Below are 10,859 nucleotides of genomic sequence, written 5' to 3'. Positions count from 1 at the left end.
AAAAAAAAAAAAAAAAAAAAAAAAAAAAAAAAAAGGTCACCAGGAATCCCCAGAGGCCATGAATCTGACCTCAGTGCACATGCCCAAACTGCCCCAATCTGCCAATTTCCCAACAAAGTGATTTGCCTAGGGTCCCCCAGTTAAGTGAGGGTTTAGTTGATGAGGTACCTGGGAAGCCCTGAGGGATCCCCAACAACTGCTCTATTAATCAGACAACCAGTGTGCTGGGTTGTGGTGCTGGAGGGATGGTGGGGGTGGGAGTGGATACTGCCTGCCCTATGCGGTCAGCCCTGGGTCCCCAGATGTGGACAAGGGTACTGATAGGAAGATAGTCAACACGACTTCAGGGAACAGTGGGCAATGTCCTCAAGGCAGCAACAGAGTGCTTTCTATCCCCACCACCTGATGGGCTCTCTCAGCTTCCCTGTGACTTGAATAGGGCAAGAACCTCCCCCAGGTCACCCAGGAAGGCAGCAATATGGCAGGGCTGGGATCTTGGTCTAGTCTGCAGAAAAGAGTCTGAATTCTCAGCACATGACCTCAAGACCTTGGCTCTCATCCAAGCGACAGCACTGAAGGCAAACCCTGACCAGACTGCCCATCACTATGGGATGGCAATGCTGCTTCTGCTGCCCAGCCAACCTCACCCTTCCACTCATATCCCCATTTCTAAGGGCCAGAAGACTGCATGCCTCACAGATCAGTAATAGTCAAAGAGAGCTAGGCTGAGGCTCTCCTCATGGGGGGGGGGGGTACTTTTTTGGTCCTCTGCAGAGAGCCACCATAGCCCAGGGATCCATCTTCTGTCTCCTCCCCTCCCGGGCATCCTTCCCTTCCTGCCCAGAACAGCTTCCTTGTGCTGGCTCCCAGCTCTACAAAGGGACAGGTGGATAAGGATTCTTTGCCTGCCTGGTGAAGCCTTTTCTAGGCCTCCTTCTTGGTTCAACTCTGGGAAAAGGTTGTCTACATATAATAGTGCCTCCACCTTCTTTCCTCTCACCCTCTTCTAACCCTCTGCATCATCCAAGTGAAACTGCTTTCTCTGAAGTTAGTAATGGCCTCTCAGCTGCCAGATCCAATGGCCTTTACTCCATCCCCATCCTGCTTGACCTCTCTGCAGCCTGAGACACTGACCATCACCCTTTTCTCCTGGATACTCTCCTCTCCAGGTTTCTGGAGCACAACTCCCTCCTGATTCTCCTACCTGTGTGACACTGCTGGTTTTTCCACTAGCTCCTCAAGGCTCTCTCTCTCTCTCTCTTCTTCCTCTAACCTATCTCTTCTTGGTGAGCCTATCAGCTCCCATGGATTCTGAAGATTCTCAGATCTATTTATCCAGCCCTAATCTCTCTGCTGACCTCCAGTCTCAAATCTCCAACTGCCTATTGGACATCTCAAACTAGATGTCCTATAGACATCTTAAATTCAACTTATCTAAAATTGAACTCATTCTTTTTTTCCCCCCGAGTCTTTCCCTCTTCTAAACTTACTTATTACTGTAGAGGGCACCACCACCTTCCCAGTCATCCAAGTTGGAACTCCTAAGTGTCATCCTCAGCTTCTCAGTCTTTCTCAGCCACCAATATAATGAGTGGCCAAGTCCTATCATTTCTACTTTTGTAACCTTTTTCATATGTGCCCCCTTGTCTCTTCTGACACTTCCACATGAGGTATAGACCCTCCTCACCTCATACCTGCACTATTTCAGTAGCTGCTGGGTGGGAAGGGCTGGGGGGAGGGGGAGGGTCCCAGTCTTGAGCTTTTTCCAACTCTAATCCACGAGCATTTATTAAATGGCTACTAAGTGCCAAACACTCCTGGGCATCAGGGATATTGAGAAACAAAGTGATGTCCTCTGCAAAACAGGGAAATCTGTGAAAGTGATGGATTTAGCAGGGAAAACACTGAGTTATATTTTAAACATGTTAAGTTGGGAGGCCTATGATGGGACACTCAAATGGAAATGTCCAAATGGAAGCTGGTAACATGGGCCTGGAGCTCAGATGAGAGATGAGGTCCAATAAAAGCATGTGGAATGATGACGAGCTAATGTTCAGCAAAAGGGAGGATAAGTAGAGAGAAGAGAAGAAGGTTCAGGACTGAGCCCTAGAAACCCCTATTTCTAATTAAATAGGGCACAGTAAAGGAGACTAAAAAGCAGCAGTCACAGGTAGGAGGAACTCAACAGTGGCAGGAGAATCCAGGAGGGGTGGTTGGCTGGCAGGGCCCAAAGCATTGCCTCTTGGCTGTGCCTAGTAAAGAAAGTACTTGGTGGGGCAGGTCCAGGGAAGGCACAGGAACAGGAATCTGGTCTCTAGAGCAGCCCAAACCTTGAGCACACCCCACAATTGCCTCATTTCCCTTCCCAGTCCCATGTGGCTATTTTCTTCCTGCATTTCTGAGCTGCCTGAAAACAGAGGCAAATTACAACTCTGAGAGGGCTGACAGATAAATCCCGCCTCTGGGCCCCCAAAATACCCACCAAGTGGGCAGGAGGAGGACTCCCGAATCCAAACCAAAGGAAAAACAAGTTTGTCTTTCCCGCACCTCTGAACCCCTCAACAGATGACTGCATCATTGGACTGTGAGAAAAACTAAAGCCATCCAAGGAAGCCCCTGTCTCTGGGGAGTTAACAGTGACCCTGGAAGAAATGAAACGTTCTCTGAGTGGGGGACATCTGCAAGCCCACTCCTAGAGCTCTCCCACCCATCACTCAGCCCTGCTTGTCTAGCAGAGAGAGGCAGCTTTTTAATGCCATAACATATAACCCCTCCACACTAACAGGAAATACGGCATGCGCCAGGGAAGCCTGAGTTATCGAGGCTGTGCTGAGCATAACTTTGAATTTCCTGATTTGGGTGCATTTAATCTCTACCATAATGTTACATTAACGTCAGTTTTGCATTTCATTTCCCAGCTTAAAAGAAGAGCGCCAGGGCCTTCCATGTGGACACGTGGCTAGGCACAGTGAGTCCAGGGGGTACTCCAAGCCCAGTCCTTCACACAGAGGAGAACTGGTCAGCCAGAGGACCAGCAGGGCAGTAAATCTATGCTCAGGGTCTTCTTTACAACACCCAAGGGGACTCCACAGCAGAGCTGGGCAAAAGGGACTTTGGCTGGGGCCCCAGGGCAGGAACACCCAAGGGAGGAGACATAGTTTAATTGTGGCTAGAAGGGAGGCCAGGGTGTGGGGAGGAAAATCTTAAATTTCCTCCAACTTTTCCAAAATACTTTCCTTCCTTCCTCATGGAGGATTGCCAGGATGCCCATGTCTAACACATCTGAAATCTCAACTGTTCTGAAATCTTCCAATTACCCACCCTCTCTCCACGACTCTGCCCCCCCCCACCCCTAAAAACAGCATCTTAACAGTTCTCTTTATAAGCAAAAGTCATTTACCGGCAGGTTAACTCAAAATGCAGATGGATTTTCTGCACACTTTCCTAAGGAAGGAAATCCCCATCGGACTCAGACCAAACGCTAGGAAACCTCCATCCCAAAGGTCATTTTTCTCCAAAGTTACAGATGCTGGAATATGGAGAAGGAGAGCAGAGACAGTTTTCACAGCAGTGGGGCCAGCAAGAAAGTGTTGGGAGCCAAAAAAGTCCTTACAAGGCCAGGTTGGACCCCTCCTCACAAACCCAGGCCAGGGACATTGGCTTGGGGCTGCTTTTAACCCAGAGGCTTCTCACATAAAGCGTCTCTCCAGCTCACATACCCACACTGCTGAGTGAGGTCCAGCTGACCAAAGGCACTGCCAACACGGCCCAGCCACTGGAAAGGAACAGAGACTAAAAACTTCTAGAAACACACAGGGAAACTAATTTTTCATCCACTGGGAGTGGAACAGGAGGGGTTTTAAAGGAAGTTCAAATGTATTTTGAAAACCTAAGCTACTATCTTTTGTGGAAAAAAAAAAAAAGAAAGATTTCCCTTCTAGCAGGGAAGACACTCTAAGAACTGGGGCCTCTCCCCAGGCTCAGCTCTGATGGCTGTGGGGGTCTCTCCACCCAGCCAAGTTCCCTGGCCCAGATGCCCCCATTCCCCAGGCTTCTGAGAAAGACACAGGGTTTATCAAAGGAGCCAGGCATGGGATGCCTATCACCTCACTGGGATCCCTTTCAGCTCCATCACACTGTCACAGGAAGGAATGAGATCATTCTAATAGGATCTGAACTTCTCTAATGCTTGTCACTTATCACTGGGCCCCCATACTCTTTTAGCTGTTGGCTAACTGACCGGGTCAAGGTTCTGCTCAGAATCCTAGCACACTAGGGGGTCTCTAAATCTCAGGAGTGCCCCCGGTCAGTTTTCCCTTTGTCAAGACCAACAGAGCAGGGGCAACAGATGAGGTTCCCAGAGGCATTCAGAGACTCCCAACTCACAGCTACTGCCTGCAGGGCCCTCTGACTTGGGCCTGCTCCTGAACCAGACCTGAACCCATAGAGTTCCAGAGAGCAAACCTCAAGGAAAGACTGGAGGGAAGGTGGAAATCTGGTCCACTGTTAAGGGGGTGTTTCTAAGAAGAATGATGACCCATGGGGAGATCTAGTGTCTGCACAGCTTTGGGCTTCTTGCATCAGTTCCCCATAGCTGTCCTCCCAAAGACTGTGTCATTTCTGTGTTGAGACAGCATCAGAGAATTCTGAGCCAGAAAGGAAGCTGGAGGCCATCTAGTCCAACACTATAGGTAATTTGCCTGGCATCCCATGGCTAGGAAGTAACAGGGTTGGCCAGAGTCTGAGTTGGGCCCTCTAGGAGCTAGTGCTCCTTCCCTTCCACGTCCCTGTGTTACTGCCTTTCCCTGGGCCATCTTCACTACGTTCCTTGGAGAAGCTCACATGGAAAGCTCCTCACATAGGTGGCCACCAGCCTCTGCTTGAAGACCTCCAAAGACAGACCTCCTTGGGGAAGAGTCCTTCCCACACTGGGATAGCTCTCAGTATGAGGCCTCACCTGCCCTCTACATCTTTCCACCCACTGTTTCTGATTTTTTTCTCTGGGGCAAGCAATAAATAGGCTGATCCCTCCTCCACAGAACACAATCCTTCAAACACTAAAAGACAGCTCCCATGCCCTCTCTGACTCTTCTCAAAGCAAATCCTATCCCAGGTCCTTTAAGCTCTCCTCATTCCTATGGAATCATTCTACAACAGATTTGTATCTCTCCTAGCAGAGCCTTGGGGGAGAAGGGGATATGGAAGGCCACTGCTCCAGGCTGGGGATGTCCACCAGGGGGGTCTCACACACAAGCTGTGCTGCTCCCGCAGCTGACCCAGTCATGGGCAGAACAAGCTCAGGAGTACTCCTCCCCCTCTGAGGCTCATTTCTCACTGGGATGAGAACATGTGAGGGGGCAGCTGGGTAGCTCAGTGGATTGAGAGTCAGGCCTAGAGACGGGAGGTCCTAGGTTCAAATCCAGCCTCAGACACTTCCCAGCTGTGTGACCCTGGGCAAGTCACTTGACAAGTCACTTGACCCCCATTGCCCATCCTTACCACTCTTCCACCTAGGAGCCAATACACAGAAGTTAAGGGTTTAAAAAAATTTTTTTAAAAAAAGAAAAAAAAAGAGAACATGTGAAAGATGCCCAAGGCCTGAAAAAGCTGCCTTTTTTACAACCATATAGTGGAGGGAACTTCAAGAAGGGCTAAGACTGAACCTCTGCTCTTAAGTCACACAGTTTCCTGGCCTTACCCAAAGCTTGGGACTACAGTGTGGTCTCATCTAACCACCTTCAAAGACCCCAAGAATAAGGCTTCTTTCCACCCCAGGGCCAAAGCCAGAGGATCTTGGCATCAGCAGGTTCCATGGCATTTTCTCAATCACACCCTCAGATTAGATAGCTAAGCTTTCCTGCCCAATACCTTCATTTTACAGATGAAACTCAAGGGACAGAGAAGTTAACTGCCCTGAGGCATGTGGAATTCATCTCCACAAACCCTGATTAGGCATCCACCGTGTGTCTGGGGGGGGGGGGGGGGGGCGGTTGTTCTTATGCAGGCACTGAGAAGGAGGTCCCAGGGAGTCCCTTCAGCCCCTGCCTCAAGCAGTTAATATCTCTAGCAGCTGAGACATTGTGTATAGATAGAAGTGCTTGCAAAGGAAATAAAAAGTGATGGAGTGTGTAAGTGTGTATGTGTGTACTTGTGGGGAAAAGCCTCATGGAGGAGGTGGAACCTGGGTCAGCTCTGAAAGCAATGAGAGATTTTAAGAGGTGGAGGTGATGGTGAGGAGGGAAGGGAAGGCATTCCAGGCCTGGGGCACACACAGCCTGTGCAAACTGTCTGGAGGGTCACACAAACTGAACAGCAGGATTCTCATGAGTTCTAGGTTAGTGAGAACTCTGACCACACAATACCAATCGGGATTCCAGAAGCCCAACCCTCCTGCAGGCCCCCCACCTCCTGAAAGAGGGGGGCTGAGCTCAGGGGCACAGAAGGACATCACCAAGGTGGGAATCTGTTTTGCTTGGCCATGCATATCTGCATATCTGTTCTAAGGGTCTTACTCTTCTGCCAAGAGGGAAGATAGGGAAGGGAGATCTGTGTTTGCTCTTTACAAACAATTTCTTTAAAGAAATGTATAACAAGTCTGGAGAGGACATTGGAGACAGGTTACAAGGGGCTTTAAAGCCTTGACAAGACTTTGGATCTCATAGTTTTCTACATGGGTGAATAGAAAATAATGATGACAATAAGTGTTTCTACAGCCTTTTCAAGACAGCAAAGGGATCTTACAAATATGATCTCACTTGATTCCCACAACCCTGTGAAGTAGATGCTATTATTATCATTCCCATTTTACAGTTGATGAAACTGAGGCAGGCAGAGGTGAAGTGACTGAGCTGAGGGTCTTCCAGCTTGAACCCAGGTCCTCCTGACTCCACAGTGCCCTTTGCCCTATGGAGCCACTAGCCAGCCCAGAGGAGATTTCCCCCTCACCCTACTGGCTCCATGCATATAAGGTTCTTCTCACTCTTGAAACCTCCCTCCTTGGCCTCCATTACCCTGGTTCTTTCCATATTGGCTCACTCTGCCTGTACCGTCCTGGCCTGCCACCCATTACCACGGCTCTCCTAGTCCCTCTGACAGGACTGTAGAGCAGCTCCAAAGGGAGGTACCACACCTAGTGCTCCTCAAAAATAGCATCTCAACAGATTCCCTTGACTAGGAACTGACTTGACCCCCAACTCCCTTCCTTCAGGAATGCTCCAGGACCTGCCTGAGAGCCAATTAGTTCTGATTCTTGCTGTCCACCAGGGTTTCTATCTGTCAACCAGTCTAGCTATTCCCTTTTTCTAAGTATTTCCCCAAGCTTGCCTGTGCCACCTTCTCTCTGGTCCTCCTTCAGTATCTGCCATCTTTCCCCTTGGAGGTACCCACTGCCTTCTGGGAACCTGGGCACCCGTCCTAATCAGTCCCTCTCATACCACAGCCCCTGACTTGGGCCAAGAATCACTGGTCAACTCCTCATTTCCCAAAGGGTCTTAACAAGAGCAGTTGCATCCCTTGTATGAGGCTTCCCTGCTTTTCCAAATTACAGCCATCTTCCAGGCCTGGCCCAAGACTTAATACCTTACTCAAAAGCTTGCCATGGTAATGATAAGTCAAAGAGCAAAAAAAACTTGTGAACAGCAAGCCAAGCCTGTCAACCATCACCATGGCCCTACTGTGAACCAGGCAAGAACACAACACTCTGTCAGTCATACCACAGCCACTGGCACAACCCTGGCATCACATGCCTTCACATGGCACCTCTCAGATATAGCCCCTGCATGCCAATAAGCATGCCCAACCCACAAACCAAGCACTGCCTTATACACTGGTCAAGAACTGCCACCAGCTAGAAGGATGGGGTGTCTGAGCAGACAGAGGTTGGCATGTGCTCAGGGCTCCAAGAATTCTAACTAGCCATGCCCCCTTCCCACCATACCCACACTCAGTGGGCATTCTCCAGGGGCTGGAGAGAGCCCAGGTCTAAAAGAAAGCAGAATATCAGATGAGGGTAGCCACATCCCCAGGAGCCCCTGCCCCTCCCGACTCTAAAGGCCCCAGCAGTTACCTGGGGATGGATCTGCGGCTTGTCACATGTGGCCTCGAAGTCCAGCACTAAGAAGTAGTGGTATCTCTGCGGAGGGATGGCCGCCATGGCTGCCATGGCCACCCCGAAGCCGTGAGTCGCCAGCGTCTTGACGGTGATGGAGCTGAGCTCCGGGACGACAAGAAGGAGAAGAAGAAGGAGGCAGAGAAGAGCCCAACACTGTCCTCGCCTTCCACAGCGAGTCCAGAGAAAGCCTCACTGTCCCAGGACGGCCAAGTGCTGCTACCATTGAACATGCAGAAGTCTCTGGAGGGAAAGAAAGGACAGACACAGCCGTTACTCTCACACCACCACACCCAGGAGGTCCTCGGACGCATACTGGCCCTCCCCAGGGTGTTCGTCCACACATTGCTACCCAGATTCTTCTTGTGATCAAGAAGAACCACAGGCACCAGAGCCCAAGCCAAGGAACAGGAAATGAGACACTATGCTGGCTCCTCCCCACTCTGGCTCAGAACCCCTTTCCCCAGGCTCACACAGCAACAGGCCTAGTGACCAAGAGAGAACCAGGTAATCTGTCAGTCAGTCAACACCCACCACATACTACACACTGCCCCAAAACAGAAAAAATGGTCCTAGCCCAGAGCAGCATGCAAAGAATCAGGTTCCCAAGACAAAGCCATGTCCGTGGGAGGCCATCTCTGAGGAAAGGGGCTCCCACAGAAAGCACAATCTGAACGGGTCCTTGAAGAAGCCAGGGAAGCTGGGGCAGAGGAGAGGAAGGAAAGCGTCCAGGGAATAGAGATCAGACAGGGCGAAGACCCGGGGTGTGTGTGTGGAGGGGGGATGTGGAGGGGGGCTGGATGGCACCGTGAAGGAACAGCAAGCCAATCATAGCTGGATTCTCTCCTGTGTGGAGGGGACAGGCAACAAAGACAACAGTAGTGCCTTTGTCACGGAGGCTAGGAAAAGGAAAGAATTTTAGGGGAAAGGGAATGAATGTTTGCACGTGCTGAATTTAAGATGCCCATAAGAGAGCCAGTTCTAGATATCTAAAAGGCATGTGGTGATAAGGGAATGGTGGCTCAGGAGAAAGGTCAGGGCTAGATACAGAGAGTCATGATTCACCGCGCCCAGTGGAACTGATGAGCTCACCAAAGGAGATAAGAGAGATGGAGAAGAGAAGAGGGCCAAGGACAGAGAGATAGGAGTGGGGGGGTGGGGCCTGGCTCTCTCCCCCATCTTCCTCACCAGTCCCCTCAGCCTCTCTAGACACTCCCTACATAGGACCTGTCCATCCTCCTCATTCCAATGTGGCCTGTCCAAGAGAATCAGGGAGGGGACATTTGTCCCCACTCTGCCTATTAGACAAAAACATGACCATTTTACGGCTAAATCTGTCTCAGTGCCCTACCAGTTTGGGTAACCCATGACAGCAAGCCTGGTGATCAGAAGCTTTGGCTACTGTACTACCAAAGGCTTGGTGGGACCAACTGGGTTCACCCAGCTGGGGCAGGAAGAGTAATGTGGCTAAGACTAATTCAGTTATCTAAGGGCCCACATGAAAAGAGGAATCTCTAGTTCTCAGCTAGTTTCCTCTCTAAGCTCCAGCAATTCCAGGGAAAAAACAGATACTCTCAGAGCCAGGAATTCTGTCCCTCCTTTTCACCCCAAGGCTTTCATCTCCTTTCAACTAAATCAGTGGCCTATGGCAGGGAAGCCTCCTGAGTTAGGCCCAGATGGGGCTCCAGTCATTTTGGGCACCTCTATGCTGTCAGAGTCCTTTAATGGGCAACCACAGACAGTCACAGACCCATGGAACCACAGCTCCTGTTAAAGTGGTCAAGAGGGGGCAGTTCTAAAATAGAGAAAGCAGCACCCAGACCCTGAGAGATGGGGAGGGGTGGTCAGGGGCTCAAGGCCCCACCCACTGAGGCAGGCAGGGCAGCACTGTTCAGGACACAGACAGGGCCAGTCCCACTTTTCCTTGGTGAGCCCTTGAGGCCAGAGACCCTTTTGCCATGCTTGGGCCAATCAATACTGATACTCTTGCAGCCCAGCATGAAGCCCGTTTCCCTCTCTGTGAAATGGGCAATTCAATGCAATCTGATCAGTATTACCACAAGTCCCACCTGAAGAGGGTTATTTTACAGTCCTTCCAAGTAACAGCAAAAGGAGCCCATAAGAAAGCAGCTGTTGGGAGCCAGAAGCTGACTCTGGGACTCAGGCTATCTAGTGCTTGTTAGAGGCTGGTGCCTCTCCCTCCCCCAGTGCCATTTCCCAACATCCATAGCATTAGCATAGTTCTTCTCCTTCTTCACACACTCTGGGGTGTCCAGTCTCCAGAGCAAGGGCCAAGTGTAGGCACCCATCTCTGTCTGCTCCTTTAGGCAATCAGGCACCATGTAAATGTCTGGACAGCCTCACCAAATCCCCAGATCTCAGAGTCTAAGGGTCACCCAGGGCATCTCAACTGATCCAGCTGAAACCAGAAAGGAAAGGCCCATCAAGTAGTCACACAGCCTCTGCTTGCAGACCTCTAGGGATGAGGTGCTCACTACCTCACCTCCTGGAGCAGTCCAGGCCCCCGCAGGACAGCTTTCCTGGTGTCCAGCCTCAGTTTGCTTGCCTGTACCTTCTCCACACTGCCCCTAGTTCTGGCCCCTGGGGCCACACAGGACAAGATTCATCCCTCCTTCACGTGCCATTTAAGTCTGCCTGCATGCTGCTTTCATCCCAAAAACCACACCTGGACTCCCATAGCTGGGGAAGCCAGACAACTGTGGACAGATGGCATCAGCTCTTTGGGCTTTAC

At 50.6% G+C, this 10,859-nt stretch overlaps 1 protein-coding gene across 1 annotated transcript in view; it reads right to left on the bottom strand.

The window, feature by feature from the left end:
- The window catches only part of ERI3 (ERI1 exoribonuclease family member 3), a 126,241-nt gene extending 117,895 nt beyond the window's left edge, over positions 1-8,346 (bottom strand). Inside the window, 2 exon segments of the mRNA XM_044674827.1 lie at positions 8,066-8,222; positions 8,224-8,346. Of these exon segments, the coding sequence (XP_044530762.1) occupies positions 8,066-8,222; positions 8,224-8,333 (267 nt within the window). The 5' untranslated portion in view covers positions 8,334-8,346.
- Positions 8,347-10,859: the final 2,513 nt, after the last annotated feature.

Source organism: Gracilinanus agilis, chromosome 4 (assembly GCF_016433145.1).
Source record: "Gracilinanus agilis isolate LMUSP501 chromosome 4, AgileGrace, whole genome shotgun sequence".
NCBI lineage: Eukaryota > Metazoa > Chordata > Mammalia > Didelphimorphia > Didelphidae > Gracilinanus > Gracilinanus agilis.
This window is presented reverse-complemented; position numbering and strand designations above follow the sequence as displayed.